The sequence below is a fragment of the Zonotrichia leucophrys genome, chromosome 3, assembly GCF_028769735.1.
Source record: "Zonotrichia leucophrys gambelii isolate GWCS_2022_RI chromosome 3, RI_Zleu_2.0, whole genome shotgun sequence".
In the NCBI taxonomy this organism is placed as follows: domain Eukaryota; kingdom Metazoa; phylum Chordata; class Aves; order Passeriformes; family Passerellidae; genus Zonotrichia; species Zonotrichia leucophrys.
This window is the reverse complement of record NC_088172.1, coordinates 39,085,083-39,106,395: the sequence shown is the minus strand read 5'-3', so window position 1 is coordinate 39,106,395 and position 21,313 is coordinate 39,085,083. Positions and strand designations below refer to the sequence as shown.

Here is a 21,313-nt window from a genome sequence, read left to right as displayed (position 1 = left end):
TGTGTGAAACATTAAGATGATTTTCAATAAAGTGATAAAACACTATATTTTCTCATTTTCCCCAGCAATTAGCACAAGGTGCTCAGTGACTCTCACCAATTATTCAGTGAGTAGGCATAATCTTTTTTTATCATCCCCAGTCACAAATTCAATCCAAATTGCACATTCACTCTGAGAAGGTTTTTTCCTTGTAATACTGATGTATTTACCTTTTTTTTTTTTTTTTGAAGGTATCTGCAAGTCTGAGCTGTGGTAATGATAGTAACTTGCATATGAAAAATTGAGATTGTAAAATGAAGACTAGGTTTTAATTTTTTTAAGCTTTTGTGGGGCTTCAACCAAAAGTTATGCTTTGAATTTCTGTAACATTAGACTGCTTAATGATTTAATTAAGCATAGAACTATTTTGCTGTTTTCTAAACCATTTTAACTGTCTCAGTGCCTGTTTAACATATGACCTACTCAGCATCCCAGTAAAAATTCCGAGGGAGAGGTGGGAGTGCTCTCTGTTTACTACAGTGATATTCATCTGCCTCAATGATGAGCCTTTCTGTGTGCGTTGGTGTCTGCTTCATTGGCATGAGTTTCTGACTGCTATGACAAATGAGATATGCATTATGCAGGTAAATCATTCAGCATGTTGTTCTGACTTGCAAATTCCAGGTCTTTGCTCTGTATCATGTGTAGCTAAGGTTTTGTGAGACAGTCACTATCAGTTGTACAAATACACTTTAATAATATATGCGAGGAGTCCAGGGCTTGACTAGTAGCACTTTGTTCTGGCACTCACTAAGATTCCTGTCAGTAGATTGGCCCTGTTCTCCTCCAACACCAATACCTCTCACTCTGAGGGTTTTTTTAATCTCTGTTTACCTTTTTGGGCCTCCTCTTCATGCAGAGTGTAAATTTTTTTTTTTTTTTTTTGGAAGGGTTATATTGTGGTGGTGTTTTTTAGGGGCTTTTATTTGGTTTTTTGTTGTTTTCTGTGCTAACTGGATATTAGCTATAGGGCTACTGAGAATCTAGGGAGGGGAAGTCTTTGTATTTTAATGCAGTTATTTTGCTATTGATGCCCATTTTATTAATGCTGTTAGACAAAACCTCAAATATTGCTCAAATATTATTTTTATTTTTATTTAAAAACTTGTTGGTGTCTCAGTCACAAAGGCTACAGTCTTAAGGCTGCACCACGCAGGGTGTAGGTTGGACATTAGGAGGAAATTTCTTCACAAGAAGGAGGAGGTTGAGCATTGCAATGGGCTGCCTAGGGTGGTGGAGGAGTCACTGTCCCCGGAGGTGTTTAAGGAAAGACTGGATGTGGCACTCAGTGTCATGGTTTAGCTGACACGGGTGTTTGGTCATAGGTTGGAGTTGATCTTGGAGGCCTTTTCCAACCTAATTCTCTGATTCTGTGACACTGCCTGTGTATCACTGCTATCATAGATTTGGGGAAAGGGAGGTAAGAGAATTCAAATCTGAACAGAGCTGTGGAGAGATTAAGTAATCCTTCAGCTCATTTTGATACTCACTTAAAATGTGAAACTACATTGCTGTCTGATTTTTTGAGGGAGACCCTTTGTTTTCAGTGCAGAAAAGTAGTCACTAGTTAGTTGTGCTGTGCACAGAATTTCAGCAATTCAGAATACAAAAGCCAGTGAGATGACCTTGTAAAACAGGAGTATTTGGGCTGGGTGACACTACATCTGCAACAGATATTTCTGACTAACACTTCAAAACATTCCTTAAAGAATGCAGATACTGCTATAAATACATTGCCTTGGCAAGCGAGGCATCCAGTCTACACAGGTTTTACAGCCACTCTGAAGGCTGCTGAGTATATACAAGGCAACCACATGAAATGATCTATACAAGGCAAGCAGTCTTTGGATACATACTTTCTGTGAAGTGCTCAGATGTTTAAATTTTTTTGCTGTAGCACTGGAACAGAAAAAGATTTTGTAGTTCTAATCATGTGAAGAAATAGAGCAGTGTGTGTGTTCTCAGTTAATGATGGTGACAAGCCTAAGATAAGGATACTACAAAGTCTTGGCATTCTTTGCAGAAACAAAGGCCTGGAGCAGGCAAATAGCCATGAAAGCCTTGCAGTGCTGCCAAAAGACACTAGACTTTACAGAAGATGAAAAGAGGGGGATGGGTGCCTAATTCAGGGTGAGGAAGGAAAGTAGTATATTGAAAAAAACCCTAAAATAGGAATTAAGATAATTAATACTATTGCAAAATGTGTAGAATATAGTAGCATTGGCTGTATTACTGACAGAGCATTCATTTACATATTTGGTAAAACAGGAAAGAAGATGGCATAAAAATAGCACATGTAAAGAATGACAAATGCTGTGCCTGCATTTAGCATCTATCGACTTCAGTCATGATTTAGTGGATGTTTAGGTCTTTGTTCACCTGGAAACGACTCAGTAAAGACCCTGCTTGTTAGTGCCCACAGCTAAGGGTGTAGCTGACACCTGAGGGCTGTATTTGCAGTAGGAGGCAAAAAGCTGAAATGTAGATTCTTTTAAAATACCGTAGGAAAGGTCCAAAAAGAGTTCGTTTCATTTACTTTTGGTTTCAAGGTCTTTTTTTCTTCTATGAGATTCTTACCCTGCTATGTCTTTTGTAAAGCAAGGAGGCTATCTAAATAAAATAGAACACTACTGTAGTGTGATTTCCATATACTGTGTTCTTTAGTGTGAAAGAAAACAATTTTAAAAAATACTGAAAAATGCTGTAATCTGAATTTTTTCTAATGCTGCTGTTGTTTCCACTCTTTGAAACTACTCTATTTGCACTTGCACAGTACCTCTCAAGTCAATCCTGACTATCTGTTGATGACAAGTATAATTATTGAACAACCACTAAATTGAAGTTTAAAAATTATATGATCAAAAAGGGATTGGTAACATTTTTGTCTATGTGTGTGATGCAAACTTTAGAATTGCTCAGGATTTACAGTTCTGCTAGATAAATCAGGATTCAGAACACCAGTTTTTGAGGATATGGTTTCTCTAAGTCACTTATGGAACTGCTCCCTCTGTAACTGCATTATAGAATTGAGTTTGGCTGAGGATGGGTCCATGGCACACCTAGTGCTGCTGTTACCAGATGAAAATTGTTTCACTTGCTTGAAAGATCCTGTTATGAAATTCTCTAGGAAAAACTATAATGAGGATTTGAGGTATGTGCAATCTCAACTTTAAAAACTTCAATGGATCTAGAGCATTTTATCTTTCTGCCTGCTTGCTGGAATTTCTCCCCCACATGGAAGTGTCTTGAATGTTCTCCACCTTCATGCACAACCTTTTTTGGAAGACTCATGAATAGGCATATCTTTCACTAATATATTTTTAAGTACATTTGTTGTAAAGGATAATACTGTCTCCCACATTGTTTAATTATGTATTAACACAACAAACAGACAATATTTATACCAATACATCACTTAATGTAAGCTATGATAATAGGACTACTTTATTTTAGTCAAGTTTGTGGTTAAATATTTTAATGTTGCATTGAAAGGTTTGGTTACTTTGGTGATTGAGGCTGTATATTGTTTTTATTAAATTAAATCTGGTAGACTGAAACTTCTATTCTGAGTAAAGGCTTAAAGTAGAGATTTGCAGCTGTAACACCCTCTGAAGTTTTCTGGTGCAGTTAGAGATCACAAGGTAGAAGATAGGAGTCTGCTAACACTAAGACTTGCTTTACTTTGTTACCTTTACTGTCTGACATAGTATGCTTTAGAGGTTGACATCCAGAGAATCATTTCTGTTAAGTGGTTTATGCTCAGCCAGACTTGACCAACAGCAAAATTTCCATCCGGCTGCCTGCTTGTGCAACCCACCACCCCCAGTCTGGTAATGGAAGGGGGTAAAATAGGAAAAACAGAAACAGTAAAACAATAGGTTGAGATAACAACAGGGAAGCTGCTTGCCAATTACTGTTGCAGGCAAAACAAACTCTGTTTGGGAAAAAATAGCTGTTTTATTGCCAACTAAAATTGATTCAGGTGGTGAGAAAGAAATTCAAAACAGCACACCTTTTGTCCCCCTTCCCCCAGGCTCAGCTCTGCTTCTCACATCCCCCACCCGTGCCATGCCTGCTCACATGGAGAGTGGCAGGGGGGTTGCAGCCAGTACACAATGGTGTCTCTGCCTTCTTCCTCATCGTGGCTTTGCTCCAATGGGGGCTCTCATGGGCTTCAGTTCCTTCAGGAGTATCCTTGTGCTCCACTGTGGCATCCTCCATGGACTGCAGGGAATATCTGCTGTTCCATGGAGATGTTCCTCCTCCACTTTTCCTCTGATTGTGGTGTTCCTTTTCCTAAACATGTTCTCCCAGAAGTGTCCCCAGCTTGGCTGAGGGACTCAGCTCTGCTCTGCAGTGTCTGTTGGGTCTGGCCGTGTCCTGCACAGGGCAGCCTCTTCTGGCCTCTTCCCACAGCAGCCCCTCCTCTGCCAAACACTTGGCACATAAACCTGGAACACAGAGTTAGCAAGATATTGAGAATACAGTTTATTTCCTGGGTCATGAGATTCTGTCCCCTGCTGTTACTGTCACACACCATGTAGTCATTTCAAAAGCTTACACAGAAATTTGGAGGGTGTCTGTAGGAAGGAAGTACTTCCTACTAAGTTGCTACTTGTCCAGAAATTATAAGCCTAAAACATAAAATTAAAAACATAATTTTTTTATTGAAATAAAAGGGTATGTGTGATAAGGAGTACCAAGTGTTGCAGATTTGCTTATGAGTAGGCTAAGAGCAGTGCTTGTATTTGTGGAGCACATCCTCTAGTTTTCATCAGCTCAAGGAGTGGGCTGAAATGACTGTTACCTGCAAGTGAGAGATCTTAATGCAGATACAAACCCAAAAATTTCAAGAAATATTTATAGAATTATTTAGTGCCATTTGAAGAAAACAGAAAGAGAAAACAAACAGAAGGTGATGTCATTTCATTGTCAGCATAAAATAATGTGACTCATGAGTGTATATACTCTACAGTGTGTTATTCTGGGGAGATTACACGAGCTTGGTGTTGTTCAGGAATTTATAGTCAGCATTGCTGAAAAGTGTCTATGAAGGATTATACTAATGAAAACACTGTTAACCTTACCACAAGACCAGAGAGTTTTTTGCCTACAGTTTAGAGTAACAAACAATTTTTTGTAATAATTTATGGTGCTTTTTATCCAACTAGCTCTGCAGCTGACAGAAAAATACCTGTTGAATACGAATGTTTTAGTTTCTTTTGTGTAGCACAGGACAAAGGGATGAGTTGTGGCTGGAGCAGTGCACACACATTGCAGTACTTGAATAGGAAGATGAGCCTCCTGTGGAAGTGAAAGTTCAGTTACTACAAAAACTTTTTCTTTGAATATCTGTCTGTGCACCAGTCTCCATTTACAAGTGACTTGTGTAATTTGCACCAAGAGAGACCAGTAAGATAGATTTGTGTGGTAGTGTCAGTCTTTAATGAACAGTTGAGGAGGGAAGTGGAAACCAAAAGCTGTGTGACTGTTCTGCCCTCCTTTTTTATTACTGACTTGTTTCTTCATATTTTACAGGATGTGGAGAAGTACACCTCATCAGTTTACCTGAGACTAGTAAATACACTCTTTTCTGTTCAAAGCACTCTTTTGTGCTTTGGTCAGTGTGGTCTAACATAGCCTGCCTGTGTTGCTTTCATGTGGTTGTGTTTCTTACCAGAATGGCAGCTTGGACTGGGCTGCCAGCCTGTAAGTGCCAAGAGCTCACTCAGTGTGATAGCTAGAGTCTGTAGCTGGGGTCAGCTGCATTTCCCTCCTCTGTGTGTTTTAGCTCATTTTAGCTGGCTGGCTTCATAGTGATTTTTGACACTCAGGCTAGAAATAGTTACTGATGTTGTCCGGCTACTTACATGAGTAATCTGTCAATAGAGGAAGCAAGAATAATATTTTGTATGGGGTTCATTTTATAGACAGATCTTTAATAAGTGAATACCCGTCCTCACCTTGTATGTCTTAAGAAAAGAAGAAAATAACTATAGCTGTTTCTCATAACTCACAGTCATCAGCTTGAAGAGTGGTTTTTACATAGCTTATCTTTGCTTTTTGAGATGATTACCTTCTTTGGTCTCCATTATTTCTGGAGATACTTTTAAATTATCTTATCCCACTCTGGACTTTTCCGGTTTTAGTTGGACTGCATAACAATAAATTTTTTGAGTTATATTTCAGTTATTTTTGCTTGGTGATAACAGTAGGGAGTAGATGTTCCTTTCTGCTGGATGTACCTTTGCATCCTATAAACAGCTAGGCTTATCAGTAGTACTTCTGAGGTTGTTTTCTAATGTCTCAGCAGGAATTCAGAAAAGATCCATCCTAATCAATTCCAGTCAGGAGGAGGTAGTTTTACGGAGATAATCAGAACACCTTCATTGAGTTGATGTATTAAATAAACGGTTTCAACTTTTGTGCTTCTTCTTGAGGTTTGCTCATTGTTTATGTGTAAAAAAATGAATGCCTCTCTTACATATTTGAAATTGTTTTCTGATAATATTCCACTTTAAAAAATTCATTTTTAGAATTCTTTTTACAATAGAATTGTTAATTTTCCAATTCTCTGTAGGCATCACTATTCACAGTTCATTTTTCAAGTGTTTTTGAATGTAAGTGGTTCAAGAGTTAGTTGAAAATACCAATTTTCTTTTTAAGATGGTAGTGTCATGTCTTTTGATTTATAATTATTTTGTTTTACTGTTGCTGTTAAAAGGAAGAAATCCCTTCTTTTTTCTGCATCCTGTAGTGACACTTGACATGTTTGTGTGCATTCTTCTTCTAATACTTGCCCATGCTTAGTTAGTCCTTCCACTTTACAAAACTGTACTTGAAGTACTTCTAACAGATTGCAAGTGTATGAAAAGCCATTTGTCTTCTGTCTTCTGCATCTCTTTATTAATTCCCAGCCCAAATTTCCTAAAATCTTAGGATTTTGCCATGCTTCTAAATGCTGCTGTAATATCTGTATTACTCCCACACCATTGTTCCCTATGGCTTTGCTTAGCTTCTTATAATGGGATCAGCTTGTTCTGTAGCAGAAATATCACAGCAAAATATGACTGCATGTAGACCAGTGTTGAACTGTTCTCTGAAGTCATATTTATCTAGATTTGGGTTTTGTTTTCTAAATACTAAAGAAGACATCTATTCAGAATGTTTCCAGCGCTGTGTTTCATCTGTAGTCAGTTTCTAAATTAAGAATTACAGGAGAGGAGCTACACAGCTTTGAGTATCATTTATGACAAGTTAATTCAACTGTACCACAACTGTAGAACATGTTCTCATTCATTGTTGGAAATTAGAGTAATCAGAATGGATTCGCTCAATGTAAATCATTCTTGGCCAACCTGATTGCCTTCTGTGGTCATCTACATGCTTTGTTCAGACAGTTCTCCCATGAAACTGTAAGGCTTCTGGAGGAAATAAATGGAGACAGTATCTACAGAAGCTCTCCCCTTGATGGAATATGAGCCAGCAGGTAGTCATGTATGTGTGGAATTCCATTTAGAACAGATAGACTTCTGTTTTCTCTTGGAATGTATACATAGATGTTTATGTGCTCCTTTTCTGTCTTATTTGCAAACTTTATTCCTGAACTGGTCAATTAAATAAGTTCCCTTCTTAATAATGTTCACATTTTTCTTTTGTACAGAAATTTGTCCAATTTGATCTTGGTGTAAGAAAGATTTAGATGTTTAAATCAAAGTCAATGTTTACAAATGATGAAAAGGCACTTCTCTGAGGACAATTGAATAATAATTGTCAGATTCTCTAATTTCTTGTGCTGTGAAATTAGGTGTTCATAAGCTTGGGCAAGGGGCTGGGCAAGATGACTTTCAGAGGTCCTTCCACCTTCACTCATTCTGTGTAAATTGCATCTCAGTTTCATCCCTACCAGATCATTGGTCATGGCTGAGCATTTTGGTGGTCAGAAGACATCAGTTCCTGTATCTTTGCATTGCATTATCATTCTGGTTTCAGTTCTCTTCTGATAATATTGACGTTTTCTATCTTAGGGTTGCTACAGATTTTTCTTGTAATACTAAAAATTATAGAGTAGCTGAAGGATTATGCTTGGTATATGCTCCTAATAGTAATGTATATGGCAACCATCTTCCAGAAAAAATACCAGATTGACTTTCTTAGTATCTCTCTCATGGGTCAAGTATGCAAAATGCTTTATTTTAATACTTCAGTAACATTTATGCCACTTGCTTTTAGAAGTATGGGTTTTTCAGGTGAGCTTTCTTTCTATACTCTATGAAAATACTGCATTTGTATTATTTTTGAAGTATTGATTCATAATTATTATTATGAATATTCATCCATATTGATGTTTAGTTGGCAGTGCCTTCTTTTCAGAGAAAATGGCCAGTTTGCTACTTGAATATCTCATAATATCTCAAGGTTTTGTGTATTGCCTTTTTTCTGTGTTACAGCAGCAATTTTTGTGTTCCTTCATTTACTACTTCATTCAGTGCCTTACAAAGACTCATAATTAAGCCTCAGCTTTACTTATAGGTGCTTTAATTAGCAGTCTCCTTGAGTCATACTGAGATGCTTGATCTGCAGGTGATTCAGCCAGTGCAGACCTCATTCTTTCAGGCCCATGAAGAGGGCACAGAATGAAAACATTTCTGTTGCTTGTCCCATCAGTGGCCAATTTTGTATCCAGAAATTCTGTGGAGAGCGGCATATGCAGAATCTGCTGTTGAGCATCCCTTCCACTGATTCTACAGATGTGAAGGAACTGATGAACAGATATAAAAATAACATAATCTGGTCACTGTAAGTGGGCACTGTAGCAGTCATTGCTATTCTAGTGGCACAAATTTGTTTTTCTGTATCTCCAAAAAGAAACAGGAGCATAAGATTAGCATATTTAAACCATAAAACTCATTAACCTTTTCCCAGGCCAGGTTTTTAATTCTTGTAAATTGGCAGGTCTGTGTAGCCTGAAATCCTCAGTGGGTAGATCTTTTTTCTCCTTGTGGCTCTATTGGAAAGAATCCACTAGAATTTTTAATGGGTTAGTGCAAACCATGGTTGCTATTACTGGAGTCTGGGCTTCAGACTCAATACCATGATATTTGGTGCACTTTGATGATTTTACCTAAATGATGGAAATACATGACTGTTCTTAACAGGGTCAGACTTCTAATCATGTCGATTTTAAGTTAAAATAGCAGTATAACCAAATATCACGATTAAGAAATCAATACTATCGAGGATCAAAGTAAGTAGCTGTGTAAACCCATGTAACTTGACTGCTGTTGGCCTAATAGGAGTCTTAGCTCAGCAGTAACTTGTTTGCTTTCTTGGCAGAATCAGAAATGAAAAGCAGCTCAGGGTGTGTATTCTGTAAGATTTCCCTGCAGTTAAGTGGCAATTTGACTCTGCTCAATCCAAAGCCAGTGTTTTTCATGGGTTTTTTTGCACATAAAGGGGAGTACAGGGGAAGGGAACAGAAGGAAACTTTCTTTGTACATGTTCTCATTTTTATTCAACAATAAAAGTACATTTTCAGTTCAGCAAGAATTGTTAAATAGCTGATTAACTTGAAAGGAACCTGAATTTAAGTACAGTAAGTTTAGACTGTGTCACCGTTCTGTTTATTCTGGTGCTTTGCAATTTTGTCCTAAATTATGACATAAAAAACTAAGGGATCGTAAATTAACTCCAACTCAGAATACTTGGACAACCATTAAAGCTAAGATATTTTTTTAAATATGAAAAAATTCATGCTCTTGAAAGGAGTCCATAGCAAGTAGTGCAAATAAAATGTATAAGCACAGAAATGATTCTGACTGATGAGTTCTAGAAAGCAAACACCTGAATTCGTAAAATTCATGGGGGTATAGACATGTATATTTGTATATATAGAAATACAGAAATTCAATCTGTATTTCAATATATCAAATTTAGCTTGGGGTGAGTTGGTTTGTTCACTTGGTTTTTTTTAAGCTGCAGTGAGCATTCAGACAAATTACTTCATGAACTAGTTTAAATTTTCCCCTGAACATGATCCTGGGATACATTTAAAAAAACAAGAAGAACAACCCACTCTTTCCAACTTAGCAACAAAAAGTACTAAAAAAACCCAAACTCAAATCCTTCCCAAAACCAACCAACCAAACTTGAATAGAGAACCTGTAGGACTTCAAAGAACTATTAATTTTCTGATAATTATATTTAAATGGGGGACTCCTTTATTTCAAAATCAATCCTAAGTACAGCCATCAGTAAACACTCAGATTTGTTGGTGACTTGGTATAGAAAATAAATGGTTTGCTACCACTGTACAAATCAGTCCTCTCAGTTCACATGCTATCAATAGATTATTTTTTCCACCTTAGAGGTAAAGAAGTTTTCTGCCATATGAAGCTTTTACTGTCCTTTGTTTTTGGTTTTTAAAAAACCCTAAACCTGTAGTTCTTAGGTTTTTTAGTTTTCCCTTTCTTTTAATGAATTTTTGTTTGAAAAACATGGTACGTAAATAAGAATTTTATTCTCCTGAAATACCTTAAAAGACATGGGCAGAATTCATAGATGGTGACTTCAACATTATGAATGCATATATAGATTGTGTTTCAACATTGATGAGGAGACTTGATGCAGCTGACTTGCAAGAAGAATAAAATTCAGCTCAGAAAATGGACTTGTAGTACCAGTTTTTTTATCAATTTCTTTATTTCTAAACATAATTGAAGAACAACACATTTGACCCCAGTTTTAAAAAAGAGGCAAAAAAGCTGTGCTGTTAGTGGGATTTTTGGGCATGCTTTTCACAGGTGTAAAAGATTTGCAGGCAGTCCCCAGTCTGAAAGTCTTGTTATTGCTGCACTTCAGGATAAGCTGTCTTCAGTGGGTGGCCCCTGGGACATGACTGAGTGTAAATACTTCAGGCAAGCTCCACCAGCTAAGAAATAGCCTCAGTTTGAAAGAGTGGGCTTTTGGAAGTCTTTTCATTGGGCTTGTGGACCAGTGAAGTTGTGTTCCCTTTTTGTAGCATTCATCTCCTGGGTGATGAAAGCACAGCCAGTTTTGCTGTCCTCATGCAGGGAGTTCATCCAAACAAAATGCAAAGGGATATGTGCTGCCTGTCCTTGTGGTGGTGGTTGTTAGTCAGCAACACATGCTTATAGTATTTTCCTGTGAAAGGTTTTCACTGGCCACTGAGAAGTCGTGAATGATTTTGGGGACTGAAAAGGTGGCAAGTGGATGCCACCAAATGCGTGCTTTGTTGCACTGTGGTGAGAAAAGAGCAGATAACATGCACTGTAGTTGAGACTAGTCCCCCTAAAAATGCGGTGGCTTTGGGAGGCCCCAGTCTGTATTACTGTACTGCCTTGTGTGAATGAGGAGCTCAGACTGGTCTAGCACAAAGGTTTTCATGGTGTGTCCTTTCCTCTGCTCTTGCTGCAGACTCACAGAAGCAAATGCTGAGAAGTAAGTGTGGTTTTAGTAGTCTAGAGATTTGCAGATGTTAAAAATTTAAATTTGCCTGGTATTTTTTCCACTTACACCCAATAACTAGAATACTGAATGGCCTCATAGGTGCTCTGGATGTTCTTTTTAATTTCTGAGATTGTGTAATTGCTACTGAGAACTTTTCACAAAGGCTGAGAAACTGTTAAGCATCCAACATTTATTCAGTATGCAAAGTTATTCTTAGAGAGATGTGTTATTTCTGTAAAGAAAATAATTAGTAGTGAATTCTGTTACACAGGTGTAGTCATGGATATGTCACAAACCACATCTGTTCTGTTTTGGTTTTGTCAATGAATCAAGTGTGAGAACTTCTCTACATTAGTACCTTTTGCTTGAAACACACCTGCACTTGCCTCATAAATTTATCCTGTCTGAAGAACCTGAAAGTAATATGAAAAAACTCAGATGTAGCAACTACTAAGAAGAAGAAAAAGTAGTCACTAGAAAATAAATGTTTACCTTTTGTTTTTAGGTCAGAAGACTTGTCTCCACTTACATGGTGTCTTCCCTTACCTCTATGTACCGTACGATGGTTTTGGACAGCATCCAGAGTGCTACCTTCGTCAAGTGGCGTTCAGCATTGACAGGGCACTCAATGTGGCTTTAGGAAATCCATCTTCTACTGTCCAACATGTTTTCAAAGTATCATTAGTGTCTGGAATGTAAGTATGACCTGTCAGGAGTTTTGGTTGCTTGTTTTGAATAGCTTTTTGCAGTTGTACTATTTGGACTTGGATGATTGAAGTGCTAATCTTTTTTCATTTTCCACCCATGGATGTCTTCATACAGGGCTGTACAACTTCTTAATTATTCTTCTCACTTGCTTTGACCTTAACACAGTTAACAGGTTTTCCCAAAAAACCGTCTTGACACAACCATTTTTCCCTAACTTGTATCCTAGTGTCTATAATTTTGCAAAATCTGTTCCTCTTAGTTCTACCTCTCTGAATTATTCTGTGTTCCCTGAGACCAGGCATGTCTTGCAGGAGCCTGAATCTAGGTGCTCTTTTTTTTCTGGTTTTTCTTTTTGGTTCATGAAATATTGCCCCCATCAGACTCTCAAGCAATGTTTATCTGTCTGGTTCTTAGAGCAGCACAGGTCAGGAAGTGGAGGCTCTTAAACACTCATTTAATAATCTGTCAAGATGACCACTTTGTTTCATTTGGTGTAGCTGTCTATATTGAATGTTAGCATTCATTCTTTTAGTTCATTTTTATTTAATTTGCATAACCAAGGATTGAAAAATAACTCAAATCATAATGAGTAATAGGAAAATATCCTGGAAAAGCACAGGTAATCGAGATACATGCATTCAGTTTTTTCTCTTCAAAACTATGTAAATGCTAATTTTCAGTGTTGTGCAACACTATGTTTTATTTGCTTTTTTCATGCATTTCTGAAATACATTCTAATTATTTAAGTGTAGGAAGTTAATATTTCTGTTCCCAGCCAGTTTTTGTGGCTTCTAGATATTATGAGTAAAGTGGCTGCAATAACTTGTTTTTATTTTCAGTCAGAACTTTCTGATGTTTTTACAGTAACGAAGAAGGTCACCTACCAAATGTCTTGATATTGTTATTTTGTGAGAACTATATCAGTTGTAGTATAGCTGTTCATCTCAGTAGTGAAAGCTGGGCAGAGGAAACTATTGATGACAATCTTTACTTGAATAAGTTAGAAAAGAGCAGGTAGCAATTAGGAGAACCTGCCTCTTTTTCACCTCTCTTGCCTTAGAATTTCAGAACAGTTGTTACTGAAAGTCAGCTGCTCATTGCCTCAAAGCAGCATACGAGTGTTTTGGGTGTTTTGTTTGCATTAGAGGCTAATGGGAAAGACCTAAATTAAATACATCTTCATCTTTAACTGGGTAGATAGACGTGCTTATTTAATAGTCCTTATAGTAAAATGTCATTGAAGTAATGCCACAGCATAACTGGCTAGCTTCTTTCTTTTATTCCTTTCTCTTCAGGCCTTTTTATGGTTACCATGAAAAGGAGAGACAGTTTATGAAGATTTATCTTTACAATCCTGCAATGGTAAAAAGGTAAGGATCTTGAAGTACAAAGTTCTGTCTGGTTTCCTTGTATCTTGAATTAAAAAGTCAGGTTTGAAATAAGATTCACCAATAACTTAACAAAATCTCCAAAATTGTCTCATGGTTTTCAAAACACTATAAAATTTACCAATTTTAAACACACCAATAATCTTTTAAAGCAGTAGAGTGTTAGAAAAGCAATACCAAAACATGCTTGCCTTTAGCTGTTATGTGTTTACTGTAATTTGTGAACAATTAAACAAATTTGCATCAGCTTACTTTTCCTGTAACTCTTAAGGAAAACAATGTAGCTGTCTCTCATGTGGCTTCATTTCATCTGTTAGGAAGTAAATTTTGGTAGGTTTTAGTTCCAGTAAAAATTACTAAATTTTAAGATTTGCTTGGAAAACTGAATAGCTTTTGTTATTCAACAGTTTCTCTATTTCTCAGTAATGTTCTGCTGTATGAAAGTGCTGTTGATTTCAATCTTACTGTAGCTGCAGTAAATTCAAAAATAAATAAGGAGGAATTGTTTTCCAAGCATAAACTAAAATCTCTTGATTTTAGTGCTGTGTGAGCTATTACATTCTGTAACTTTTTTTTGAAAGATCCAATACATGATCATAAGACAGGATTATCTGTTTTTTCTTCTAGGCAAGTGAAATTTTGCATTATTTAAAATTTCTGTATTAATGAGTGATGGGAAAGTTGTTTCAAAATTTGGAGATCCTCATGTTTGAATTGCTCCTATCCAAATAAGGACTGACACTTCACTGAAATTATTCCTTTCTTTTTTCAGTATAAAACTTTATTTTAAATCCCAGTTTGTTGCATTTAGAAATGCTTAGTGCTTTTCTTTGTTGTATAGTTGTATACTGTTAATTTGAGATAAACTTATTGTACCAGTTTACAGTTATCCAAATACTTGCAATTATTTTTTAGTGTGCAGCTGTTTAAAAGAGAGGATTTGTCCTTCTGCAGAGTTAAAAAATACTTCTGAGTATACAGTATGTAGCTTGAAAACCATGAAGGACATTATATGTATCATATATATTGTATATATGTCAATGAGAACTAGAGAGACTTTCAAACTTATTACTGCTGGATAGGCATGCAGCTGCCACAGTTGTTCCGTTGAAAGATTTCCATGGCCTATAATGGCTTTTGGATCACTTGCAGGAATAGAATAATGTAGGATTTTTTTTTTTCAAAGAGTTTCATGGTTTTTTAGCTGAAAGATTCACATCTCCTTTGCAACTTACACACAAACATTGTGTCATTATCAGCAGAGATCATTTTTGTTCAACTGTTATTGTGAAAACACAGTTCTTAAGTTAAAAATACAACGAAGGCAAAATTTAAAATGTCGATAAGTATTCTGTATTTTGATAAAGTCAAATATCAATATTGTTGTAAATAATTTTTTATTTGTGTCCTAATTTGTCTTTTAGAGTTTGTGAGCTTCTGCAAGGTGGAGCCATAATGAACAAATCTTACCAGCCTCATGAAGCCCATATTCCCTACCTCCTCCAACTCTTTATAGACTACAATTTATATGGAATGAATTTAATAAACCTGGCTGCTGTGAAATTCAGAAAAGCAAGGAGAAAAGGTAAGGTGTTTATTTCTTAAGACCAAATAATTGTTTTGAAGGCTAAAAATTACCATTTTGTACAAGACATCACTCACTGTCAAGCTTTTGCTTTATTTTGGCTGAATGAGTATCGTGTTGTTTCCCTGAAGTTCTGTGTCAAATAAAGTCCATATGTAGCTTTTTTCTTTCTGTGCCTCTGTGTGGGGATTGAGGAAGAGCCTGCTTCCCGAAATGAGATGCTGTGTGTCAAGAAATGTGTTCTGTCAGCAGTGCAGCTGTGACCATTTCACAAGAAGACCACACCTCTTTTCTAGAAGATGAAAAATTGTTGATGTTTAGTTGAAGAATTGACATGAAAGATAGCACAATAATAGTGTTGTTTAATCTTTTTATGGTTTTGATTCTTACATCGATTAAAATTCTTTTTTTTTTGTTGTTGCAGTAGTGTCTTTGCAAAATTATGGCTAAAGATTTTGCTCTAATCACAATCAGTGTTCTTAATTAAAATGGTTGTGTTTGTGCTGAAGTTATTTGCTCTACGGTAAAATTTGAATTATTAGTGTGTGAGCAAAGGAAGCATTTTAAGAAATTAATTTGGCATTTCGGATGTACCACTGACATAAAAATTAAGTTTGGTGAAAACATCTCTAATTCTTCTAAATTCTTCATCATAAAGGAGACATACAGTAGAAAAAGCATGCCTTTGGTAGGTAACATTTAGTAAAATAAGTATTGATTACTTAAGCAGTAATTGTTCCTATAGGTAAAGCAAAAGTTGAAAGGAATGGTGAAGTATCTTTTTGTAAAAAGGTAGAGCAATAATCGTGCAGAATATCCTCCTTATTTTTATGCATGTATATTCAGATGACAGTGGATTAGCCCATGGAGTTTTATAACTAATTCTTGTTTGAAGGAAAACACTCTTTTCATGCCCAACAATAGGCCACACTTTTTGCTAGTGTCAGAACTGTAGGAAGGCAAAAGCTCTGCCATGGACAGAGCATCGTCAGGGTTTTCAGTCTTGAGGAAATACACTCAGGTACCTTTAGTTCTCCAAATATTCAAATCAGCCTGCTGGAAACGTGCAAGGGGATTGTATCAAATAGTTGCTTCCATTCTTTTTCCAATGCTCTTTTTTTTCCCCGCTTTCAGATGATAGATGAAAAACATAAGCTGTTTATATTCTCCTTCATTATTTATTTATGGATGAGAAACCTAAGTCTTGAATGGGAACAAGGGGGTGGAAGAGGAGTATGGGCTGAGATCAGTGGACTTTAACTGTTCTTATAGGGGAAGAATACAATAAAATAAAAGGAAAAAAAAGACACTGCTTTGTCTGGCTTGATCATATACTGGCTGCAGTGCTCCTAGGAAGATTGATTCTGCTTTGCATGGCTCCGCATCACACATGCATCAGTAGCCTGAGCTCAGTCTGTCAGAGTCCCCAGGCACAGGATCACTGTCTATTGCTCCTGGCACAGCAGCCAAGCGCCAAATGGTTTGTCCCTGGTGCAGCCTTACAGAGGCACTGCTGTACAGCAGCCCTCTCTGAGCTCAGGCTGTTGGAGTGGTGTGGAAGCACAGCCTCTGCTTACACCTGACACACTTTACCTGCCTGTTCCTCAGTCTCTCTGTTGTGGGAGTTCCTCTCAGTCAGGTACAGCTGTGTCACACAGGCCAGACCAAACGCTGTTTCTTAGACAGCAGTAAAAGCCTTTGCCAAAAGATGTGCAACAAACACTTCCCTTACTTCCCTTGCAGATGATATGAAAATGAGTCTGCCAGTTAACACATCTGTCAGTGTAAGCAAGCAGCCTCAGGAGCCTGTTCATAGTGGTATTTTTCTCACTGAGATAAGTCAGTCTTTTTGAAGGCTGAGAGAGGTCAGCATGCAGATTTCTTGTAGCAGGAATATTCTGCCTTCATCAGCTTGTATCCAGAAAGTGCAGCAGTTCATTTCTTCAAGGCCTTGTCTTTATGGACTGTGAAGAAGGCTGCCTATTCATTCATGCACTACATACCACTGTAACTGTTGCAAAACTTTTATTTTCAGTAGCTGAATCTGCTTCTGTAATATGTCTCTGAAAGACCTTGATGTGTCATTGCTACTGTATTTAAAGATCTTTATATCAAGAGAAGGGAAATATTGATTCTCCTTAAATTCCTGTTCCTATGATTAACTTACTGAAGAAACAAACTAATACAGGAATTTGAGCCTCAATTTTTAGAAATTTATGAAAATAGCAATGATAAGGAAGAAGAAATGGAATAATGCCCCAAAACTGCTGTGGTGTGGTATTTGAAATGCATATAATTTTAAAAAATAATAGTATCTATTTTACCAATTGGCCTATAACCTTGCATAACTGCTGTGAGATGTATTTTCCTTTAAAATATATAACTATTCAGTCCTATTTCTTCAACTTAAATTAATCAAGCTGCAGATGAAAAGTAACAAGAGTTGTTTCCATGCATAGTCAGTTTACATTTTAATATGGAGAATTAGCTGACATACCACACAGTAAAAACATGGCTGTGTTTTTTCTGGACTAGCTGGCCAGGACAAGTCAGCACTTTTGAAGAGCCCAGATAGTAAGGTGTGCTAGGTTTGAGCTGGATCTGTGCAAATGGGATCAGATATTTTGTGTTGTCTTTCCAGAATGGATGCTTAGGCATCGAAGTGCATGGACCATAACAGGGCAGGTATGGCTGGAACGTGAGCTGGCTCTGCATGAGCACAAGGGTGTCCTTTCAGCCCACCTGAATGCCACATCTCTGTGCCATGCCTGTACTCTGAGGAGTCTGATGTAGGGACAGAGCTTGCAGGAACCTAATCTGAGAGCAGTAAGCTTGGTCTGGAGCACATGGAATTAAGCCTGCCTGCTTCCATTTGTAGCTTCTGAGGTTCTTTTGGCATGGTGCCTGCCAATTGCTTCTGTAGTAACTTAGCACTTTTTGCTACATGAGGACAAACCTAATATTCCAAGTAGTGGAATTCACATGAAAGACCATTATGAAATTTTTAGAATAAAAATGCATGTTCTAATAAATATTTAATTACTGAAGACCTCTGACAGTTGAGTTAATTGGTGTAACTTTAACAAATGCAGGAGTGTTTGCTATGGCTGAAAGGTAAGTTTAATACCAGAAAGCTGCTGGTGCATGACACCAACATAGCTGAGAAAATTCAAGGTTCAAGCTGGTCCTTTAGGTAGAAGTGGGATACTGAGTAATTTTCTACCTCCCTCCAACTCCATTCCTGGAGCCTGGGATTTCTTTCTTGTGTCGTATCCTGTGTATATTTTCTTTGCCTTCTCTGAAGAATGAGGGTTCAGATGGAGACCTCAAGAGAGGTAGGAATTCTTCAGAGAGGACTTCACCAGCATGACTTTGGAGCACACTCCCTTACATGGAGACCTCTGAGCAAATGTAGTGTTTTCTTTATTTGTAGGTCAGACAACATGTGCCTTCATTGCAGGTTTCCACTTACTGCTACTACCATTGTATCTTGACTGTGTTGTATATTCCCTTCCAGCTAACAAATAAGAAAAAGTGTGAAGTAGTGTTTTCTTTAGCTTCTAATTTCCATTGGGATTTGAACTGTGGACCCAGAAAATTCTGAAGTTTACATCAGGCTGTATGATTTATTTTGAAATTTTCACGAATAGGAGAAGATTGAATTTAGGCTAAGATATGACTGGAATGCAACAAATGTAGTTCAGATAATGTCAGTGTGTTGGAAATATATTTTTCTTTTTTATATAAATGTGTCTATGTTTGAGAAAGAAAATTAGGTAATTTATATATGATAGCATAGTTAATGGGTGAAAATTGTATAATGCAGTGCTATTAATTCTTTAGAAGCAGGTGGACTGGTAATATTAAATAATAAATGCAGTTATGTAATGATATTTGTAAAAAATATTGCCACATAAATTAATTAATTTCTCATTCTACTTTTTCTCTAGGTGACACATCAGGTGTAAGTAAACATCATAGAACTCATTTGCCAGAATATTCAAGCAATGTATCTTTCGCTGAATGGGAAGAAGATGAAATTCCAAGGTCAGCATCTCTGATTTTTCTGTTGTATGCTGTATGTTCCTGTATACATTAACTGGCATGTAACAGAGTTCCAGTCTCTCATTTAAAGGACCCTTACATGTTTTGCATATTTAAAAACAAAAGTGATTATGTGACACAGATGACCATTATTTAGTTTCTCTGTATAGTCTTGGTCACCTGATGCTTTGTGGTTTATGGTTATAAAAATCCAGCTGGGAAATAATGGGCAAAATTCTATTTTCTGGGTTTTTGAATGATGACTTTGATGATGATGAAGAGTTTGGTGAAGAGTTAAGCCAATTTAATAGTTATAGAGAATATTTACACATCAGTTCACAGATTGTGTTTTTGTAATCATCCTTAACTAATGTGACCTCACTGTGAGGCCACATCTCGAATCTCAGTTTGATTTTGGGCCCCTCAGGACAAGAAGGACATTGAGGGGCTGGAGTGAGTCCAGAGAAGGGCAGTGAAGCTGGTGAAGGGTCTGGAGCACAAGTGCTGTGAGGAGCAGCTGAGGGAGCTGGGGGTGTTTAGCCAGGAGAAAAGGAGGCTCAGGGCTGCCCTTAATGCTCTCTATGACTCCCTGAAAGGAGGTTTCAGCCAGGTGAGGGTCAGTCTTTTCTCCCAGGTAAGAAGTAGGAGGACAAAATAAAACGGCCTGAGGAAAGGGGAGTAATAATAATAACAATAATAAACAAATAAAATTATTTCTAGTAATTTACAATAATTAAAATAATAAACAATAAAAGTGCCAGAGGAGGTTTAGATTGAGTATTAATTACTTCACTGGAAGGCTGATCAGGTATTAGAATAGACTGCCCAGGAATTGGTGGAATCTCCTGGAAGTGTTCAAAAAATATGTGGATGTGGTGCTTGGGGGACATGGTTTAGCAGTCTTAGATTAATAATTGGATTTGATGATCTTAGAGGACTTCTCCAACCTTAATGACTCTGTGATTCTATGAATAGTGTGTTATCAGAGAATTCAGTTTGTCCATTTCGAATGGCAACTACATAAGAAACTTAGCTTAGAATTTCCATCTCTGTCTCCCATGCTTTTTCCTTTTTCTTAGGCATTTCCTAACCTATGCAGTTTGTAGTGTATAATCATTTTACTTCTATAAGAAAATGAAATATTTTTTGAATTTTGGGGATTTTGTGTCCAGAGTTGGGGAGGGGAGAGAAACTCACAGTATCAGAAGCTACTGGGGAGGGGAGAGAAACTCACAGTATCAGAAGCTACTGATTTATATAATTTATCTACAGCAAGTTCATTCTTGAAGCTATTTGTTAATGATTGGCAGGTCCTTCTGTCATCTAGTAATCTTCTCAGTCTTTGGGTGGATCCTGTCATTCTCTGAAGAGCTTATTGGGCTCGATATGCCACACTTCCTGCAAGTGTTAAATACTGGGAGTTTTTGCTTCCCCAGTGGAAAATGTGTGCATTAGGCCATACTTAAGGTTTTTCTAGCATGCAAGAACATGAGCTTGTGTTGATTACATCTGGTTTTCTGATTCTTTCACTACTTCAAGGGAATTTTGCAACAACATTGATCTTACAACTTGTGGTCGCTTTATGTGCAGTTGTTCTTCGGCTATTTCTTCTTTTTGGCTGCATATTTCATTCACGGTCCATTTCAATTTTTTTTTGGCTTGGTTCTGCAAGTCAATTTACATAAGCATTAAGGTTGGATCATAAGTTCGACCAGGATTATCTGATGTTACTTTACACAGATCTGGGGAAGGCAGATAAACAGAAAGCACAGTAGTACTTCTGGTTGTCAACACCAGAGAGGAATGAGCTCAGCAGAGCAGGAGCCAGGGATGCCTTCTCATGGCTGTAACCACAAGTCTTCTTTCTTCCTCCTTCCACGCTTCCATGTGTACAGCCAGGGGTGCAGCACCTCACTTGTGCCAGTCCTTCTCCAGCACTCACATGTCTTCCAGAAGTGGGACATTAACAATAATGGGGAAAATCCCAAGACTGTCCATTTCCCTGGTAGTCGTTTGCTGTATTTCTACCAGCAGGAATTTATTTCTTGAATGTAAAGCCTGAATACTACATAATATTCCA

The 21,313-nt window shown here is 37.3% G+C and overlaps 1 protein-coding gene across 2 annotated transcripts in view; it reads left to right on the top strand.

Annotated features, from left to right (window-relative positions):
- REV3L (REV3 like, DNA directed polymerase zeta catalytic subunit) overlaps nt 1-21,313 on the top strand; it is a 112,502-nt gene that overhangs the window by 29,805 nt on the left and 61,384 nt on the right. For both annotated transcript variants that reach the window (XM_064707898.1, XM_064707897.1), the window contains exons 2-5: nt 12,014-12,203; nt 13,512-13,586; nt 15,029-15,189; nt 19,140-19,236. In XM_064707898.1, coding sequence (XP_064563968.1) covers nt 12,014-12,203; nt 13,512-13,586; nt 15,029-15,189; nt 19,140-19,236 — 523 coding nt within the window. The remainder of the gene's footprint in view (nt 1-12,013; nt 12,204-13,511; nt 13,587-15,028; nt 15,190-19,139; nt 19,237-21,313) is intronic.